The sequence below is a fragment of the Argiope bruennichi genome, chromosome 2 (genome assembly GCF_947563725.1).
Source record: "Argiope bruennichi chromosome 2, qqArgBrue1.1, whole genome shotgun sequence".
NCBI lineage: Eukaryota > Metazoa > Arthropoda > Arachnida > Araneae > Araneidae > Argiope > Argiope bruennichi.
This window is the reverse complement of record NC_079152.1, coordinates 29,180,918-29,202,542: the sequence shown is the minus strand read 5'-3', so window position 1 is coordinate 29,202,542 and position 21,625 is coordinate 29,180,918. Positions and strand designations below refer to the sequence as shown.

General features: G+C 28.3%; 2 protein-coding genes and 1 long non-coding RNA gene across 3 annotated transcripts in view; all 3 read right to left on the bottom strand.

Annotated features, from left to right (window-relative positions):
* Positions 1-322: 322 nt before the first annotated feature.
* On the bottom strand, positions 323-10,909 carry LOC129962114 (uncharacterized). Its single transcript, XR_008783888.1, has 7 exons — positions 9,210-10,909; positions 6,419-6,436; positions 5,838-5,852; positions 4,242-4,259; positions 2,935-2,949; positions 1,793-1,837; positions 323-448 (listed from the first exon to the last, which is right to left on the bottom strand). It is a non-coding gene; the product is annotated as an uncharacterized LOC129962114 (long non-coding RNA).
* Positions 10,910-11,435: 526 nt separating this feature from the next.
* On the bottom strand, positions 11,436-17,335 carry LOC129962113 (uncharacterized). The gene is made up of 16 exons (XM_056075847.1): positions 17,204-17,335; positions 17,097-17,117; positions 16,940-16,969; positions 16,832-16,852; positions 16,675-16,751; positions 16,407-16,588; positions 16,299-16,319; positions 16,143-16,172; positions 16,035-16,055; positions 15,878-15,907; positions 15,770-15,790; positions 15,609-15,638; positions 15,501-15,521; positions 15,344-15,373; positions 15,237-15,257; positions 11,436-13,299 (listed from the first exon to the last, which is right to left on the bottom strand). Exons 6-16 carry the CDS (start codon positions 16,448-16,450, stop codon positions 13,239-13,241), a joined length of 330 nt encoding a protein of 109 aa, XP_055931822.1. The 5' UTR covers positions 16,451-16,588; positions 16,675-16,751; positions 16,832-16,852; positions 16,940-16,969; positions 17,097-17,117; positions 17,204-17,335; the 3' UTR covers positions 11,436-13,238.
* Positions 17,336-17,643: 308 nt separating this feature from the next.
* Positions 17,644-21,625, bottom strand: part of LOC129962152 (uncharacterized PE-PGRS family protein PE_PGRS54-like) — a 36,304-nt gene continuing 32,322 nt past the window's right edge. Inside the window, exons 59-77 of the mRNA XM_056075889.1 lie at positions 20,273-20,293; positions 20,117-20,146; positions 20,009-20,029; positions 19,851-19,880; positions 19,587-19,616; positions 19,479-19,499; positions 19,322-19,351; positions 19,215-19,235; positions 19,058-19,087; positions 18,951-18,971; positions 18,794-18,823; positions 18,686-18,706; positions 18,529-18,558; positions 18,421-18,441; positions 18,264-18,293; positions 18,157-18,177; positions 18,000-18,029; positions 17,892-17,912; positions 17,644-17,811 (exon numbers count right to left, since the gene is read on the bottom strand). Coding sequence (XP_055931864.1) covers positions 17,786-17,811; positions 17,892-17,912; positions 18,000-18,029; positions 18,157-18,177; positions 18,264-18,293; positions 18,421-18,441; positions 18,529-18,558; positions 18,686-18,706; positions 18,794-18,823; positions 18,951-18,971; positions 19,058-19,087; positions 19,215-19,235; positions 19,322-19,351; positions 19,479-19,499; positions 19,587-19,616; positions 19,851-19,880; positions 20,009-20,029; positions 20,117-20,146; positions 20,273-20,293 — 485 coding nt within the window. The 3' untranslated portion in view covers positions 17,644-17,785. The remainder of the gene's footprint in view (positions 17,812-17,891; positions 17,913-17,999; positions 18,030-18,156; positions 18,178-18,263; positions 18,294-18,420; positions 18,442-18,528; positions 18,559-18,685; positions 18,707-18,793; positions 18,824-18,950; positions 18,972-19,057; positions 19,088-19,214; positions 19,236-19,321; positions 19,352-19,478; positions 19,500-19,586; positions 19,617-19,850; positions 19,881-20,008; positions 20,030-20,116; positions 20,147-20,272; positions 20,294-21,625) is intronic.

Genomic DNA, 21,625 nt, shown 5'->3' with positions numbered 1-21,625 from the left:
CTAAAAAATAAACTCTAAAAGCCCATTTAATTATTTAAATAATATTCCAATCAAAATTTCAAACATATCGTCCTGAGATTATCCCTTTTACCATTCAAAGCATATTCATATTAAAATTGAATAAATGGTTGGACCTATAGACTCCTTTATAACTAAAGATTTTTCATTCCAAATTTCTTTAAAGGAATGTAATTATGTAATATAAAGGATTGTAAATTAAAAATTATGACATAAGCAAAGTTATATAAATTGACATTTATTTTGATAAAAGGTGAAGAAGTTGCACTTTTTGAATAAAAAAAAGATTCAATAAAACAAAGTATTCATTAAATGTAACTTTTTTTTAATTTCAAAATACACACAATCCATATAATCTAAATATAGATGAGTTGAGCAATTTTCAATTAAATTTCCAAGTTCTTGAAGCCTTATTTCTCAATTTTCAGTCCTGTTAAAAGAAGAAAACATCTCATATTATATATTTATTAAAAAAACATAGAATTTTAATTTTTGAGCATGAAGCAATGTCTTTGACAAGCGTTTCATTTTAACTAAATTTGATCAAACGTTATTTCTTAAATCAGTTTTTTAGTTGTATTTGTACAATAAACCAGAATTATTTCGTCTATTATGGAAATTAAATCATTTCCTTTCAGGCATTCGAAAAGAAAAATTTAAAAGAATGTTTAAAAGATTTGAAAGGTTTTCAAAATACATAGAGTCCATGGAAAAAGACGTAAATTCAGTTCCGAACATAAAATTACTTTTAGTTCAAAGTTAATAATAGGAAAATAATTAAAATTATTGATTTGTTAACAATATTTTCAAATAAGAGATAAAATGCATGTAGATTCAATAAAATAACGTAGATTTCAATAAACCAATATTACATTTCTTTCCATGCCATTTTATTTAAATCTGAAAGGTATCGGTAAATATAGAAGAAAATTAAACGTATAGTAAAGGAACGAGAGGTTCAAATGCTTTCTTCTTGTTGTTTCGGAAAATCTTAAAATGCTTAGATTTTTATTTTTTAAAAAACAATTAATTAAAAAAAATTTAAATTTTTTTAAAAAAAATTAAAAAACTTTGTCTTTAAAGGATTATACAGATTATACAATCAAGTTGAAGAAAATAAATTTGTGGATAAAAGTTTCATTTGTAGCTGACCGAAAAAACCGATGCGATTGTAAAGTTGTCATATAATATACAAAAAAAGCAAAATATATAAAGCAGAAAGTAAAAATAAAAACCGTGAACGTCGTTATGATAGGAAAGAGGCGTATGAACGCCCTTCACATTACTTATAAAATTCGCAATTTAGAAGAATTTTTGAAACTTCAATTTGAAGTTTTGAAACTTTTTAAAGACCAATATCATCATAGGGCAGTGAAAAAATAATAAAGGGGTAATTTTAATAAACAAAGAATATACAATGTGTTGAATACAACAATCATAAATAAAAATTCACTATAAATTTATAGTTCATAAATAACTTTATAGTTATAAATTTATAGTTCATAAATAATAACAAAGTTTTTTTAGTCATATAATTTTAAAATGGATACTCGAAAGGCAGTAATGTTCTAGAGAGAATTAAAAGCTTTAATTATTTATATTTACTGAAGATACAAAGTATTTAACGGTTAAAAATAATTTAGATTCAAATTTCAAATTTTTTCTAGGAACATTATGAAAGAATTAAAAACATTTTGGATTTAAAACATTCAAAGTAGAATGAATTTCTAAAAAAAAAATCAGTTAATTATTTAATAATACATGAAATACATACCATCCTTCAAAGTTTTGAAGAGTGGTGATAAATGGAAATGTTACACTAAAAAATAAAAGAAATTATTATTAAATAATATATTTAAAAATAAAATTTGTTAAATAATTTTATTAATTTGCATAATAATATTTTTCTTTAGAAGTTGCATTGTTTATACTTTCATGTTACAGGAAGAAGGTGTTTTCATCATATTTTTACTTCACAGCATTTAATAATTAATATTGTTATGAATCTGTGATGCTGTTTCCCAGCATAGTTGGTTCCATCATCAGAAAGACTGTTTTACAGTCATCTGTATTGGACCGAGTCCGGGTGTCGTGTCGGAGGTCTCAGAGCTTAGCGACAAACTTGGCGACCATTTGGCGACTTGGCGACGAATTTGGCGACTTTGGCGCCTAAATAGATTATACCGAAACATCGAGAATTTTTCCGATCCGTCCATTAGGAACCTAGATACGCCTCGAAAGTTCCTGATTGGTTGAGAGGCTTCTAGCCCCGCCTCCTGAGACCTATAAAAGGAGGCAGTCTGCAGCTGCGAGGGTAGAGTAGTCGGAATCGACAGTAAGGAACTATCCTTGCAGAGATTAGCGGAGCAGCGACGGAGTCAAGCTAGTGCTGAACTAAACTATGCATTACTGTCTGCAGTAGAGTCTTGTTGTGTGCACGTCTCGGCTGAAGATAATTGTCTTCCCCTCGTGCTGTATATAGTTGTTGTCCTATGTGTCTTCGTGTAAATAAACGTCGTTGTTTTATTTTCTACTGCCGCCTGCTGATTGAGCGTTCTCCACACCATATAACTTCCACTATCCAAACGAACCCGGAAATTTCGTAACAAAATTATATTGCTTATATCTCACATAAATCAAGTTACTATAATTACAATTACTATGCAAATAAAAAAATGGAGATAATAGCAGTTATAAAATAGGAATAAAGTAGAAATTATCTACATGGTTATATTTTTCTTTAATTTTATTGGAAGAAAACCTGAAAATTTTTATTTACATACATTTTTAAATTTTCAACAGCCTATATCATGAAACAATTGACTTATATTTATTCATTTTATGTCTTTAAATTTGAGTAGAAAATATTCTATATCCTCGGAAATATTAGCATCGTAATTCCAATAGGTTACTTACATGCTCGAACTATTCCTATAAGAAAACGACAAGCAGTTAAATATTGTTTATATCCATTGAATAGATTTTACTATCATCTACTTAACTTTTAATAGTAATTTTTATATGCATTTAATATTTTTTTTCCTTATGAATTATATAAGTGTAGGCAAATTATTTTTTTTCTTTGCATTTGTTCTGTTTGAGATGATAAAGAACTAAAACTTCAGTTATATTTCTACATTTAAAAAGCAAATTTATCTACCTTTTAATCACCCAATCAATAGTTTTCTAGTCTTAAAAAATTATTGCAATGAGATGAATATAATATATGATAAATAAATATCCGATTAATCAATTTTGTAACTACATTATTATTAGAAAGTCTTTCATCTGAAAAATATATAAAAAAAAAATTAAGAAATCCAATCGATAAACAAAGCCAGTGCCCCAATTATTAGTCTATCCGAATCCATGCTTAAATGAAAGTAAAGCTGTTGTCACTTAAGAAAAAATTAGTAGAACTTGCAAAGTTATTTGGGACTGGAATGAATGCAAATATGCCGTTCAATTTCTCAGAATCCAGACACGCCCACTGAATTTCATTTTATTTTATAATCTATTCTACTTTGAATTAGATAGTGCTATTTTTAATAGAAACTCAATACGTTGTTGAAATAACTTTGATGCTGTTTTTTAAGGTCCCTGAATTTGTATTTAAATAATATGCTGACACAATCATATTTTTCATATCAACCTAGTTATAACTTGTTTCTAATTGTCATTAAAATATTTATTGTGAAATTCCTAGCCAAAAATTAAAAGCGTTAACTATTCAAGCATTTTTTAATTTAAATATTTAAGTAACTTTTAAATATAATGCTTTTAAATAAATTCTTCATTCAAAAATTAAAAGCGTTAGCTATTCAAGCATTTTTTAATTTAAATATTTATGTAACTTTTAAATATAATGCAGAGTACTAACCAATTCATTCCTATTAATGCAGTAATCTAAATTAATTTAGATTGCAAAATCCGAGAGAATTATATTGAAATTAGATTTAAAAGCCTTTATTCTGTTATACACATTTAAATTTTTAAAATATGGATTATAATTTTAAAAATTGTGCATTCCTAATTTTTTAAAATTATTTTGAATATTAATTTCCCCTAAAAAATTCACAGATCTGTTATTATGCATTTCAAATCATTTTTCTTTGTATAAAATTTGATTAATTAATTGTAAAAATTCGATTTCACATGAAATATCTTATTTTTGAATTTGATATTATGGTTATGCATTTTAATGATAAAATATCAAGTCTTACGATCAACAGCAGTTCCATCTATGCGAATAAAAATGAATAGTATTATTAACAAGTCAAAAATAATAATAAAATACATTTTATATTTCAATAATTTATTGTACATGTACATAATTTATACATAAGTTCAAAAACGTACAAACTTATTTGCACAAAATTATTTAACTTATTTATTTTGAACAAAGCTTATTTTTATGATATTACGTTTTAAAGTGGGGTTGAACTTATATTTATAATATTATTTTCTTTCCCTAATGATAACTTATTGTTATTTGCAGAGCTATTTGATGACGAATCGTTAAATTCGGACTCGAATTAATCTGAGAAAACCTGGAACTGATCAGTCCCTTTATCGGATAATATATTATCCATTACCTTCTGGAAACAAGACACTGTTGTTGCCTCTCCTAACCATATTTCTTTTTAAAAATATGTGTTGGACTAACATTGATGGTATGAACAATTTCAGGCTGCATTATTTCGGGTTTTTTTTCTGTGCTGCCAATAAATTGCAACAGCGATTAAATAAAAATAACAAAAACGTCCGTGTTTCGAGTGACATATGCTTCTCTAATTTGTTCAACAGTTCTGGTAGGCCGATTGGAACACGCTTCGTATTTAAAACCATCATTTTTGACAACTTTTTTTTAGACATACTGCAATATAAGAATGGAACCTTAAATAATTTTATGATTTTGCCTGTAAAATGGGTCAATTGTTTTGGGTGACTCAGCAAATTAAAAAAAATATATTTGCATTTATTGAGACCGATTAATAGTATAATACTTTAGAAATATGCAAAAAAAATTTTTCAAAAGAATAATAATGTAATATTATGGTCGATAAAAACTCAAATATAAGTAAAACATTGAGATGAACAATACCAGTAAATGATAAAATCTGTCTTTGACCATGTGGATTGATAGAAACTATTAATTTTCTTTTTAAATGCAAGCTATACGACACGAGACATTGATTATTTGATGTTAAAACGTCCAATTTAAATATATCATGTCTATTACGAGCACCCTTAGAATTTTAAATGAGTGAAACGTTATTTTTTGCAATTTTATCAAATAATTTACTAGAATAATTATCATTTTAATAGAACATTAAAAGGAAATGAATCTTAAAAACATAATTTGTTTTCAGTATGGGAAACATTTAGAACGAATCATTCTATGACAGTTTCCATAAAAACTGATGATTGCAAGCATTATTGTTCTCTCTACATATGCATGTTTATAAATGTTATTTTGCAAAATATTATGGAAAAATTTTGAAATTTCCAAATATTTTTCAAAATTTATTTTTGCTTATTGTAAACGCATTTTTTAATGGGAAAAAATTGAAGTATATATTTAAATAAAATATATTTATACAGAACATATTGAAGTTTAGGTTACACTGGTGAATGTTTCTTTTGTAAAATTGTGATAGAATCAAATTTGTGTTTCTATAACTAATTTAGTACAAATCAGGAAAACTTTTTGAGTTTTGAATAAAAAAGAACGCATTTTCCGATTTAATAAGGCTTCATATACCAAATTTATTTTCAATTTTTACCAATATTTTTTTTCATAAAAATTTTGAACCTACCTCCATTTAATGCATCTGGAAATAAATCAAAACATAAAAAAAGAAATGAGTTGATAATTATAGATCCACATATTTCACTTCCATTTTGGATGAAAAGAGATTAAAAAAGAAATAATCTCCCATGTTCAAATTTAATAATAAATTTACTTTGAAAACTACAGCTGTTGATATTATTGGAAATTCTTTACTGTATTGATAACCCATTTGGACGATCCAAGATTTAATTTCTTTTTCATGAGAAATGAGAAAAATTTAAAAAATGTAATTGCACTCATTTATTATTTCAAAATAATAAATTTCCTACTAGTTTTACTGTTTATAAATTTCAAATTAAAATGATATAAGTAGCATATTTTTGTTGCATTATCTCGAATGCCATAATTTCAAAACATAAAATTTCTTGATATTATTGTGCCATCAATTTAGACACTTCTCACTGCAGTTTGACTATCAATATATATTTATATATATGACATTGATATAAAATGATAATCTAATGGCCTCAAAGACTTTAAAGTAAAAGAAAAGTATAACTACTCACACATCACAGTCAAAACTACAATTTTAAAAACACTTCTTACCTGTAGCAAGAGGAAGAACTGGAAAATAAAAATATAATAAAATTAAATTGCAATAAATTCTAAAAGCACTAATGTTCTGTTTTAGAGAAAAAAATTATATCTGATTTTTGTTTCAATTTCTGTACTAAATGAGAATGAAAAAATGTAATAGTTTCAACATTTAATATATTTAAATAACGTCACTACTTAAATTATCTTCGATATTCGACCGACATTCTACAGTATCTACATATTACTTCAAAATGAGAAAATCATAATGAATATATGAACGATAATTTCTAAGTTCCATGAAATAATTTATGAATGGTTGACATGTTTAATAAAATTTCCTTGTCGTTGGACATAAAGGGGGAGATTATTATAAAAATGAAAAATGTGTCAACTCTAAAATGATTATTAATATTTTTGCCATACTTTTTGATCATTCAAAATGTTGTTTGATATATTACATGTTTGTTTGATTGTTTAATACATTACATTCAGTTCTAAAACTATTTTTAAATGAAAATTTGTATTGTTCTGTTTCTTTTGGATTTCTTCGCTAAATTTATGATAGCTTTTACAATTAGTAATATTAGAAGTCCAGAACCAAAGCTCACAAAGACAAAATTTTATGATGATGATGATGTCTTGTCCGCGTTACAGCGGAAAGAGGGGTGCAGCAGCTTAGCTTCTGAGGGTAAAGACCCCCGAGCACTAGAGGGCAGAAGTCTGACTCATGTGAAGATGACACTCACTTGCACAACCCCTTTTTATAGGAGGAGGGAAGGGGGCTCTTTCACGCACCTCACAGATAGAACACAGGGTGAAGAACAACCACACCCATACCAGGACTCGAACCCGGGACGCCCATATCATGGGGAAAACGCGCTACCCGTAGGCCAGGACGTAGGCCTAGGTCACCATTTCTCGTGCAGCTTGATGCTTGTTTATCTCCCATTTCAAATTTAGAAAGAGATGATCAAATCCGACATTATTCGGCAACGATCAATTGATTGAGTTAAATTAAATAGATCTGGCATTTAAGTTGGCTACGCTGTACCAAAATGTAATGTAGAATAGTATAAGGATGGATATCATGGATAGTATACATCCAGTGATAGATATTGAAGACGGAAGAAAAGTGAATTTGATACTAAATTCCACTGAAATCCGCTGCGAACGTGGTCCTAGAACGATTAAAATCCATCTTCGAACAATTAATGTTGTTATGTCAATATGCTACCACAAATTTTGTTCACATCATCGGTTTATGATTCCGGATTTGGAAGTTCATCTCGAAATAGAAGTGCAGTAGGCAATATTAAGTAGTTCTGTTTAGCTTGTTTGACTTTAATTTTAACAACGAGCATAACGAGGTCTAAACTATTTATTAATTAGCAATTTAACAATCCGTCATTATGTTCACGTTATTCCAATTAATTTTCACATCATTATAATAGTAATTTCATTTCTCAAAAGTTATATAGCCTGTGTTTTTATTATTAATTTTCTTGCAGTATCAAAATTAAGGGGAAATTATTTCTTATATCAAGGGCATATGAACCAAAAAGCCAAAAAGTGAAAATAGAACAGGTCGTCATAATTTGCATAGTTCCAGAATTTGACATTGTATTCTGAGATCAAATGCCCTAATACGGAAATATTTCCTTTAGACTTCCTTCTTGAAGACAAAATCACCCTCAAATAAGAATTCTAATTTTTTATAGGTCCGAATTTGAAAAATTCAGATAGGTCCGAAATTCAAGAACATACTGGCTTTATCTTCTGCGTCTTGCAAAACGACCAATTCATCCATCAGTGAAAGAATTTTGTCCTTCAGGTTGATCTGCTAGCCATTAAAGAAACATATAACTGAGCTATCGTTTTCAATCACAAAGCTAAAATACGGAGCAATAATGATTCCAGCTTAAAGGCGATCTGCTCATTTTCATCCTCAAGTCCAGTTGTACAGAGTATGCAAGCGATTCTACTCAGCAGCTTTTCTATTCAATAAGTATAGATTAAAGAACATGTGGGCCACAATGACAACGAAGGTAAGGTTGACGATTCCTTAGCGAAACAGAATATTTTTGCAGGTACGCCCTTTCAGTATCCAGTTCCGAGAAGTCTGTTTAAAACCATATTAAATAAATCGAGCTTACAGCGATGGCAAAGAAGAATGGGACATTGACTCAACTGGAAGAAATATTTATCAAATTTTCCTAAATATTTTCTTTAATCAAGTATCATGGAACAAGCAAAGCATAACTTTTGCAACCACCCACGACCCATTCCCTTCGTACTTCAAGCGATTCCAAATTAAAGAATCGAATCACTGGGGCTGCGGAGAAGTGTGTGATCCACTTAATTACTTTTACTAGTAGCTCTCTAACTACATTTTTTTTTTCAGCAAACCCGTCCATGACCTCGGACGATTCTGGTGGACCAATGATATGGCAAAAAGAATCAAAACCAGAAATCTTGGGGTAGTTTCTGCAAGAAAACGAATTTCTGATTTCTCCAGACCCAAGACCAGAATAATTTTTGTCTCTTTTTTGTCTCAATCAAACTCTTCTCCAAGCAATATTAACTTCATCAAGATTTTTCTTGAATTTCTTCAATATATTCCCGCCAAACACTCCCTTTTTTCATTATTGTATTGTGTATAGTTGCATTGCTATTTTGTGTACTGTAGGTAAACTTAAATTTTTTAATAAATCTTTCCATGTATATCCATTCAACTGACATGGAATCTTAAAGACTCCAAGTTCGGGGCATTCTGTGGCGAAAGGAAAAGAAATTCACTTACGTCCTCCTCCAAGATCAGGAAGGCCACCAACTGAAACAAAATGAAGATTTTAATAGTATAAAATCTGCTTATTGCTTTTCAGGCAAGAAGTTCAATTATTTTAAAGAAAATAATTGAATTAAATAAAAGTTCAATTATTAAATAATAGAAAATAATTCAGGTTTCAGAGGTTTGAAAATCCCTCCGACTAAAAAAATCAGCTTTTGATTTGTATGTTTTTTCAAAGGAAAATTCAATCAAAATCTCTCTCTAAAATGAACGGAAAGTTTTATTTATATTTATACAAAAGACATATAGATATAACCATTGATTCTTCAGGTACTTATCATGCCTTAACTTGAATTATAAATAATGATGCATTATTTCCTGAATGTTTTGTGTATTTGTAGGCATGAAACGAATAAATGATTATAGGTGAGTGAAGAAGAAAATTAGAGACAAACGAGTTATTTGTTAAAATTCGCATGGTATTTTTAAATATTTTCTACTTTTATTTAATCTGGTTCCGGGTCATGTCATTGAATTGCATATTCTTCATTTTTTAACCATTCCTAATCCATAATAATTATCTTAAAGTACTAAAAATATTTTTAATTTCATTAAAAGCATTGCATTTAAAGAACTCATAGGAAATTACCTCAGTGAACAGTTGTCTTTTTACCATTGCCAAATGATGAAACATGCTTTAATTGTTATTTGAATTTTAAAAAAAATTGCTATTTTTGATATTATAGAAGCGAATATTCGTGACTTGTTTGTACGTAATAATGAAGGAGGGGTATAAAATATAATATTTAGTCCAAACATCGATGCCTATTCATTATTCCTTTACATTATATTGAAAATGCAATTATTTCTCTAAAATACGAATATTACTGAAGAAAATAGAGGTAATGTTATTACTAAATATTTTACCTGTATGATTATCTCTCTTAAATTAAAATAAATAATCATACTGATAATTGATAATAAATAAATATTAAGTATGCCTAAAAATTAGTTTATTGTCGACACTTAGAGATTTTAATATTATACTCAAAAGGAAAAGGAATCCGGGTAAATGGTCAAGCATTCCACAAAATGATTACATCGAATTCTATGATGTAAATGCGTTTTTAAATGTGTAGAATAAAAAAAATGAATGATATACAAGGGATGTTCAAACGAAAAGATACGAAACGATACTGTGGGTATAAATGAAGACTTCATTCAAAGTATACACCATAAGCCTGAACACAACGATCCCATTGATTAACAAGCCGAAAGATTCCTTATTCCCAGAATTCATGTGGCCGAGACGAGACCCAGTCCTTCACAGCGTCCTTGAGTTCACCGTCCGAGTTGAAGCGCTTCCCTTCCAGATGTGTTTTGAGATCCATTAACTCCGATGTGTACTGTGAGACACTCCGAAGACTACGCAGGTCCATCAAGAACTAAAGACCGGGGCTACTCCCGGAGTGTGTGGTTCTGCTCCCTGATAACGCGTGTCCACACGTCTCCAGAATCACACACTCGGAACTGGCCAAGTTCAAGTGGGAGCAGCTCGATCATCCACTCTACAGCCCGAATATGTCACCCTGCGATTTTCATGTGCCTGGTACTCTGAAGAAACATCTGAAAGGGAAGCGCTTCAACTAGGACAGTGAACTCAAGGGCGCTGTGAAGGACTGAGTCTTGTCACGGCCACAGGAATTCTGGGAACAAGGAATCATTCGGTTCGTTAATCAATGGGATCGTTGTGCTCAGGCTTATGCTGTATACTTTGAATAAAATCTTCATTTATAGCCACAGTGTCGTTTCGTATCTTTTCATTTGAATACCCCTTGTAGGTTTCAACAGGCTTAGTAACATTGACTTAAAGAAGTCTATGTTCCAAATGTAAAGCGTGAAAATTTCATGAATAATTATAATTATATTGTTTTAAAAACACTCATTCACTAAAATTATTGCGTAAATTTTGTTATATTATTATATATGTTTAGGAATGCTGATTTAAGAGAGAATGACTTCACAACAATAATAACAATTTTTTTAAAAAAATAGAAATTTTTTTGGAATATATTTGTTACAAAAATGTTTAATAAATCGTAGTAAAATACATTAATATTTTAAAGCAGTATTTTATAATATATTTAAAATAAACCTGCTTGATAAAATACATGTAAATAATATTCAATTCACAGGTTATTTACTATAAATGACACTTAGTTTTTTTTAAATCATTTTCATCCATATTTCTAAATAAAGGAAATATCTAACTTTATAATCATTTAAATCACATAATTTTTATAATTTTATAAAGCACTTTTAACTTCTTATAGAAAAAAATAATGAGGTATCCAACTTTTCAATAAACCTATCAAGCAATATTTTTAGAGAAAAAGAATATACATTTTATATTAATTACGTCCTCCAACTAAAATAACACTAAGTTTATAAACTTTAAAAATAAAAACTTCTTCTTACTAAGAAAAATGTCAATGGTTTTGATTAATTGCGAAAATAGTCACATGTTTCTTTCAGATTAGGAAAGCCTCCAACTGAAATAAAATAAAATTTGCAATATGCAAAAAAATTATGTAAACATTTAAGCAAAATGGTGAAGAAATCAATGTTTTCAGCTATTTTCTAATGTCTGCCTCACACATCTGAAACACATCAATTGAAAATAAACAATGTAACGAATTAAAGGTCTTAATTTCTTTCAAAAAACTATGAATAATTTTAATAATTATTAAGAATACTAACACATTCCTCTTAAACTAGAAAAGCTTGCTATTGAAAGTAGAAATCATATTCTAAAGTATTTAAACCATATTTGCGAGGATACGATCAGTAAATTGCTTACTTCCTTGAACGAAATAAAATGTAAAACTCACAAAGATTGGATCTATTTATTATATATTATACAGTAGACAATCAATTCTTTTAAAATATAATGAGTATTATTTAAGTCATCTTCCTGCGTCAAGAATCTCTCCAAATGAAATAAAACAATGTTTATAAGAATTTAAATCGCAACAATTATTTCAAAACAACAGCTCTACAGTATAAGTTATTTACTTACGCCCTTCTCCAACTGAAATAAAACAATGCTTATAAGAATTTATATCTCAACAATTATTTCTAAACAACAGCTCTACAGTATAATTTATTTTACTTACGTCCTCCACCAACTGAAATAAAACAATGTTTATAAGAATTTAAATCGTATCAATTATTTCAAAACAACAGTTCTACAGTATAAGATATTTAACTTACCTGCTCCACCAACTGAAATAAAACAATGTTTATGAGAATTTAAATCGCAACAATTATTTCAAAACAACAGTTCTACAGTACACGTTATTTACTTACGTCCTCCTCCAACTGAAATAAAACAATGTTTATAAGAATTTAAATCGCAACAATTATTTCAAAGCAATTGTTCTACATTTTAAGTTATTTACTTACGTCCTTCTTCAACTGAAATAGAAGAATATTTATAAGAACTTAAATCACAAGAATTATTTCAAAACAACAGTTCTACAGTAAAAGTTATTTAACTTACGTGCTCCTCCAATTGAAATAAAATAATGTTTATAAGAATTTAAATCGCAACAATTATTTCAAAACAACAGTCCTACAGTATAAGTTATTTAACTTACGTGCTCCTCCAACTGAAATAAAACAATGTTTATAAGAATTTAAATCGCAACAATTATTTCAAAACAACAGTTCTACAGTATAAGTTATTTACTTACGTGCTCCTCCAACTGAAATAAAACAATGTTTATGAGAATTTAAATCGCAACAATTATTTCAAAACAACAGTTCTACAGTATAAGTTATTTACTTACGTGCTCCTCCAACTGAAATAAAACAATGTTTATGAGAATTTAAATCGCAACAATTATTTCAAAACAACAGTTCTACAGTATAAGTTATTTACTTACGTCCTCCTCCAACTGAAACAAAACAAAGTTTTTGAGATTTGAATTAACATAAAGGATGTCCAAAATAAATGTACTATAGTTTTCAGTTATTTACTTACGTCCTCCTTCTAAATTCGGAAGTCGTCCTCCTTCTAAATTCGGAAGTCGTCCTCCAACTGAAACGAAATTATGTTGGTCATAAATAAATTATTTAAATTCGTAGACAAAATGAATTTGCTACATTTTCAATCTCTTACTTACGCCGTCCAGCTACTAAAATGAAGCGACGTTTGATAAAATTAAACTAATCTATTTTTCTTTCAAAACAAGTATTTTACATTTTCAGTTATTTACTTATGCCCTTCTCCAATTGATATAATACAGGAATATTGTCAGAATTTAAATCACGAACTCTTTTTTAAAACAAGTTGAAGGCATTATTGTATCCTTTGGCACAGATTGCCAATAGCTTTTACCGTGCCGTGTTAGGTGCTGTACCTTTGAAAAGAACAATTGAACTTTATCAAGCTGTATTCACTATACAATTATTAATTATGAATTATGAATACAATTATAATTATGAATACAATACAATTATAATTATGAATACTATTATAGAATTTATTATCAATATAAAGATTTTTTTGAAGAATTATTTTTATTTCTGAAGAATTATTTTTATTTATTTAGAATTATTATTATTATTATTATTTTGAAGAATTTTTTAATTAGAAATTTCCACAAAATTTATTTAAAAAATTCTTGTAAGGACAATGCTATAGTGTCTATTTGCGATATATATTTTCTCAGAATGTATTATAAGGGTGGTTAAAATTAAATCCTCAGAGACTCGTAGTTCTGTTTCTACAGAACGAATTCGAACGGAACTCTATATATTTGTTAAACTTGGAGCTGAGCTATTCTGGGTTAATAGAATCTGTTGATAACGAAATTAGAGCTTCGTATGTGAATAGAAAAGCTTGATTGAGCTCAGAAATTCAGTTGAAGCATCGATGACTTCAGTCATATCATTTATTTAGTTATAGAAACTTTCAAGATACTACATCTAGCCGGTATACAGTCAAACATAACAGCCTCTTTTGATTACCGCCTTGTGTAATATTTGATATCTATGCTTGTCTGCATCTATGTTAGTTTGAAAGCAAATATCTAACTGTATATTCTGACTGACCAATAAGAATTAATGCATCTAGAAGCTGTTTGAATTTCACAAATTCTTTACCATAACTATACAGCAATTCCTTTGGAATTTTCAAACTCAGAAGTAACACCTTTAAACAAACAGTTACCTTTCAATTTACCCTAAATATTTCCAAAAATAGAATCATCTAAATATGTTATTTCATTGATATCTTTCTTATATAAAAAGAAGAACAAAATTAATGTGTATAATGCATAAACAATATCTTTTTTCATGCTGCTTCGCCTCACTTATCATCATTATCCATGGATTTAGATCCCTATTTCGTTTTTCATATTTCCATAGTTAGAAATCAAAGAATAAAACTTATTTCCCATAAATTAATTACTTCTTCTGGATTATATTATATTAACTTTAACTGGACCCCGCGGGCTCTGGTTAAATTTTGCCTACAAAAATTAGCATTTTGTATATCACCATTAATTTATGGATAAATGAAATACAAAAAACATACATTTCCTTTAAAACAGAAATTATTTTAATATTAAAATAACTACAATCCTCCTCCAAAATATAAGGGCCTCAAAGTAAAATGAAAAATAAATTTTACAAGCCTTAAAATTATATCTTTTTTTTGTTTGGAAATAGAACATGCATAATTTTAACTATCAAATTACAGAAAGTCAAAATTGCTTTTTATCTTGATAACAGACTTTCTCCTGGGCTTCAAACTAAAGCCAACCACGAATTTAATCACTGTTTAAATCCCATAATATTTTTAAAGGGGCAATCAATGTTTTTTCACAATCAAGGAAACCACCGACTAAAAGGAAGTGTAAAGGTTTTAAACATAAAATAATTCACTTTTTTCTGAGAAGAAACAAGGTAAATTTTAATAATAAATTGAATTACAAGAAGTAAATTATCTTAGTAAAGTTTAAAATAACTTACGTCCTCCTCCTAGGCCACCAACTGCAACCAAATATAAATTTACTCAGAATATAGATCACGTAATTTTTTTAAGACATAACCAATATATTTTTTTACAAATTACTTACGTCCTCCTGCTAAATCTGAAAGGCCTCCAACTAAAATTAAAAATTAAGTTTTTAGAGTTTTAAATTATTAGTATTGTCTAAGAAGAAACACAAAATAATTTTAAATATAACAAATTATAAAAAATCAATTTTTCTAATTAATCTTCAAATAACTTACGTCCTCCTCCTAGACCCCCAACTGAAATCAACCAGAAAATTAATCAGAATATAAATCGTATAATGTTTTACGAAAAGATAATCAATACTTTTTTAACAAATTACTTACGTCCTCCTCCTAAATTTGTTAGGCCTCCAACTAAAATTAAACATTAAGTTTTTTAGAGTTTTAAACTATCAGTATTGTCTGAGAAGAAACACAATTTAATTTTAAATATGACTAATTATTATAAAAAATCAATTTTTTTAATTAATCTTAAAATAACTTACGTCCCCCTCCTAGGCCTCCAACTGAAATCAGCCAGAAAATTAATCAGAATATAAATCGTATAATGTTTTATAAAGAGATAATCAATACTTTTTTAACAAATAACTTACGTCCTCCTCCTAAATCTGAAAGGCCAGCAACTAAAATGAAACATTAAGTTTTTAGAGTTTTAAATTATCAGTACTGTCTGAGAAGAAACACAACATAATTTTAAATATATCAAATTATAAAAAATAAATTTTTCTAATTGATCTGAAAATAACTTACGTCCTTCTCCTAAGCCCCCAACTGAAATCAAACAGAAAATTAATCAGAATATAAATCGTATAATGTTTTATAAAGGGATAATCAATATTTTTTTAACAAATTACTTACGTCCTCCTCCTAAATCTGTTAGGCCTCCAACTAAAATGAAACATTAAGTTTTTAGAATTTTACATTATCAGTATAGTCTGAGAAGAAACATAACATAATTTTAAATATATCAAATTTAAAAAATCAAATTTTCTAATTAATCTTAAAATAACTTACGTCCTCCTCCTAGACCCCCAACTGAAATCAACCAGAAAATTAATCAGAATATAAATCGTATAATGTTTTACGAAAAGATAATCAATACTTTTTTAACAAATTACTTACGTCCTCCTCCTAAATCTGTTAGGCCTCCAACTAAAATTAAACATTAAGTTTTGTAGAGTTTTAAACTATCAGTATTGTCTGAGAAGAAACACAATTTAATTTTAAATATAACTAATTATTATAAAAGATCAATTTTTTTAATTAATCTTAAAATAACTTACGTCCCCCTCCTAGGAATCCAACTGAAATCAAACAGAAAATTATTCAAAATATAAATCGTATAATGTTTTATAAAGAGATAAACAATATATTTTAACAAATTACTTACGTCCTCCTCCTAAATCTGTTAGGCCTCCAAATAAAATGAAACATTAAGTTTTTAGAATTTCACATCATCAGTATTGTCTGAGAAGAAACATAACATAATTTTAAATATATCAAATTATAAAATATCAATTTTTCTAATTAATCTTAAAATAACTTACGTCCTTCTCCTAGACCTCCAACTGAAATCAACCAGAAAATTAATCAGAAAATAAATCGTATAATGTTTTACGAAGAGATAATCAATACTTTTTTAACAAATTACTTACGTCCTCCTCCTAAATCTGTTGGGCCTCCAACTAAAATGAAACATTAAGTTTTTAGAGTTTTAAATTATCAGTATTGTATAAGAAGAAACACAATTTAATTTTAAATATGACTAATTATAAAAAATAAATTTTTCTAATTAATCTTAAAATAACTTACGTCCCCCTCCTAGGCCTCTAACTGAAATCAAACAGAAAATTATTCAGAATATAAATCGTATAATGTTTTATAAAGAGATAAACAATATATTTTAACAAATTACTTACGTCCTCCTCCTAAATCTGTTAGGCCTCCAACTAAAATGAAGCATTAAGTTTTTAGAATTTTACATTATCAGTATAGTCTGAGAAGAAACATAACATAATTTTAAATATATCAAATTATAAAATCAAATTTTCTAATTAATCTTAAAATAACTTACGTCCTCCTCCTAGACCCCCAACTGAAATCAACCAGAAAATTAATCAGAATATAAATCGTATAATGTTTTACGAAAAGATAATCAATACTTTTTTAACAAATTACTTACGTCCTCCTCCTAAATCTGTTAGGCCTCCAACTAAAATTAAACATTAAGTTTTGTAGAGTTTTAAACTATCAGTATTGTCTGAGAAGAAACACAATTTAATTTTAAATATAACTAATTATTATAAAAGATCAATTTTTTTAATTAATCTTAAAATAACTTACGTCCCCCTCCTAGGAATCCAACTGAAATCAAACAGAAAATTATTCAAAATATAAATCGTATAATGTTTTATAAAGAGATAAACAATATATTTTAACAAATTACTTACGTCCTCCTCCTAAATCTGTTAGGCCTCCAAATAAAATGAAACATTAAGTTTTTAGAATTTCACATCATCAGTATTGTCTGAGAAGAAACATAACATAATTTTAAATATATCAAATTATAAAATATCAATTTTTCTAATTAATCTTAAAATAACTTACGTCCTTCTCCTAGACCTCCAACTGAAATCAACCAGAAAATTAATCAGAAAATAAATCGTATAATGTTTTACGAAGAGATAATCAATACTTTTTTAACAAATTACTTACGTCCTCCTCCTAAATCTGTTGGGCCTCCAACTAAAATGAAACATTAAGTTTTTAGAGTTTTAAATTATCAGTATTGTATAAGAAGAAACACAATTTAATTTTAAATATGACTAATTATAAAAAATAAATTTTTCTAATTAATCTTAAAATAACTTACGTCCCCCTCCTAGGCCTCTAACTGAAATCAAACAGAAAATTATTCAGAATATAAATCGTATAATGTTTTATAAAGAGATAAACAATATATTTTAACAAATTACTTACGTCCTCCTCCTAAATCTGTTAGGCCTCCAACTAAAATGAAGCATTAAGTTTTTAGAATTTCACATTATCAGTATTGTCTGAGAAGAAACATAACATAATTTTAAATATATCAAATTAGAAAATATCAATTTTTCTAATTAATCTTAAAATAACTTACGTCCTTCTCCTAGACCTCCAACTGAAATCAACCAGAAAATTAATCAGAATATAAATCGTATAATGCTTTATAAAAAGATAATCAATTCTTTTTTAACTAATTACTTACGTCCTCCTCCTAAATCTGTTATGCCTCCAACTAAAATGAAACATTAAGTTTTTAGAATTTCACATTATCAGTATTGTCTGAGAAGAAACACAACATAATTTTAAATATATCAAATTATAAAAAATCAATTTTTCTAATTAATCTTAAAATAACTTACGTCCTTCTCCTATACCTCCAACTGAAATCAACCAGAAAATTAATCAGAATATAAATCGTATAATGTTTTACGAAGAGATAATCAATACTTTTTTAACAAATTACTTACGTCCTCCTCCTAAATCTGTTGGGCCTCCAACTAAAATGAAACATTAAGTTTTTAGAGTTTTAAATTATCAGTATTGTATAAGAAGAAACACAATTTAATTTTAAATATGACTAATTATAAAAAATAAATTTTTCTAATTAATCTTAAAATAACTTACGTCCCCCTCCTAGGCCTCCAACTGAAATCAAACAGAAAATTATTCAGAATATAAATCGTATAATGTTTTATAAAGAGATAAACAATATATTTTAACAAATTACTTACGTCCTCTTCCTAAATCTGTTAGGCCTCCAACTAAAATGAAACATTAAGTTTTTAGAATTTCACATTATCAGTCTTGTCTGAGAAGAAACATAACATAATTTTAAATATATCAGATTAGAAAATATCAATTTTTCTAATTAATCTTAAAATAACTTACGTCCCCCTCCTAGGCCTCCAACTGAAATCAAACAGAAAATTATTCAGAATATAAATCGTATAATGTTTTATAAAGAGATAAACAATATATTTTAACAAATTACTTACGTCCTCCTCCTAAATCTGTTAGGCCTCCAACTAAAATGAAACATTAAGTTTTTAGAATTTCACATCATCAGTATTGTCTGAGAAGAAACATAACATAATTTTAAATATATCAAATTAGAAAATATCAATTTTTCTAATTAATCTTAAAATAACTTACGTCCTTCTCCTAGACCTCCAACTGAAATCAACCAGAAAATTAATCAGAATATAAATCGTATAATGCTTTATAAAAAGATAATCAATTCTTTTTTAACTAATTACTTACGTCCTCCTCCTAAATTTTTTAGGCCTCCAACTAAAATAAAACATTAAGTTTTTTGAGTTTTAAATTATCAGTACTGTCTGAGAAGAAACACAACATAATTTTAAATATATCAAATTATAAAAAATCAATTTTTCTAATTGATCTTAAAATAATTTACGTCCTTCTCCTAAACCCCCAACTGAAATCAAACAGGAAAATAATCAGAATATTATTCGTATAATGTTTTACCAAGAGATAATCAATACTTTTTAACAAATTACTTACGTCCTCCTCCGAAATCTGTTAGGCCTCCAACTAAAATGAAACATTAAGTTTTTAGAGTTTTAAATTATCAGTATTGTCTGAGAAGAAACACAATTTAATTTTAAATATGACTAATTATAAAAAAATCAATTTTTCTAATTAATCTTAAAATAACTTACGTCCTCCTCCTAAGCCTCCAACTGAAATCAGCCAGAAAATTAATCAGAATATCAATCGTATAATGTTTTATAAAGAGATAATCAATACTTTTTTAACAAATTACTTACGTCCTCCTCCTAAATCTGTTAGGCCTCCAACTAAAATAAAACATGAAGTTTTTTGAGTTTTAAATTATCAGTATTATCTGAGAAGAAACACAACATAATTTTAAATATATCAAATTATAAAATATCAATTTTTCTAATTAATCTCAAGTAACTTACGTCCTCCTCCTAAGACCCCAACTGAAATCAACCAGAAAATTAATCAAAATATAAATCGTATAATGTTTTATAAAGAGATAACCAATACTTTTTAAAGAAATTACTTATGTCCCCCCCCCTATATCTGGATGGTCACCGACTAAAATTGAAAGTAAAGTGTTTTATCATTTAAATTATTCAGTGTTTTTTGAGCGTAAAAATAGTTTATGATTAAGTAAAATTGCAGGAAATCCCTGACTATTTTTAAAATAAATTACGCTCTCCCCCCAAGCCTCCAAATGAAATAATCAATCATAAAATTAGACAGAACTTAAATCGTGTAATGCATATATAAAAATTATTTAGTATTTTTGAAAAAATTACACTCATGTCCAAAATTAAGGTAACAAAAATGTTTTTCAAAGTAATTCTAAATGGCTACCAGTAAAATTTAAACAAATTATATTTTATATAATGTGAAGGATCGCTAACACGATATTAACCTTTGTTGTGGTAAAAAATGTTGTTTAGGATTAGTTTTAGAGGAATTAGTAAAATTAGACAGTTTAGAAATCTGGGATTTTTGTCTGCAGTTTTGTGAATATTGAATTAAAACAAAAAATTTAACATGTTTCCAGTGAGAATGAGTTCTCATTATCGCTTAGACGATTCCTTGAGATGGAGAGCCATCGGCAGGCGTGAAGCTAGGCAGTCTCAAGCGGAGGTGGCTCGGTGATTACAAGTGGTACCGAAAGTGGTATCCAGGTTAGGAATCAATTCCAAACAAGTGGCACTGTAACCAGGAAAGCCGGTCAAGGCCGTCACAGAACAAAGACGCCGGCACAGGTTCGCTATTTGGCATTAAGCGCACGACGGCATAGGCTGACAATGGCCCCTCAAGTTGCTCTTGACCTTACTGTTGCGTCTGGAATAAGAATTTCAAGACAAACAGTATATAGACGTCTAGCAGAGAGGGCCCTTTATGCCCGGCGACCAGTTGAGTGCGTCCCTTTGATTGCATCCAACAGAAAAGCCCTTTTCTTGTGGTGCCTAACACATCAGTCTTGGGCACAACAAGAATGGGGGCGTGTTCTTTTCAGTGATGCGTCGAGATTTACCACACAGAGGGACACTCGTCGAATCTTCATCTAGAGAGAGCGAGGAGCTCGCTATCATCCCTCTTACGTAAAAGAAGTCGACAGATTTGATGGCAGAGGAATCCTTGTCTGGAATGGCATAATGTTGGGCAGTCGTACACCACTGCACGTCTTCGATGCGGGTACTGTCATTGCACATCTCTATAGAGATGAGATCCTTGAAGCCTATATGAGGTTGTTCCGGGGTGCTTTTGGCTGAGACTTCATATTTATGGAC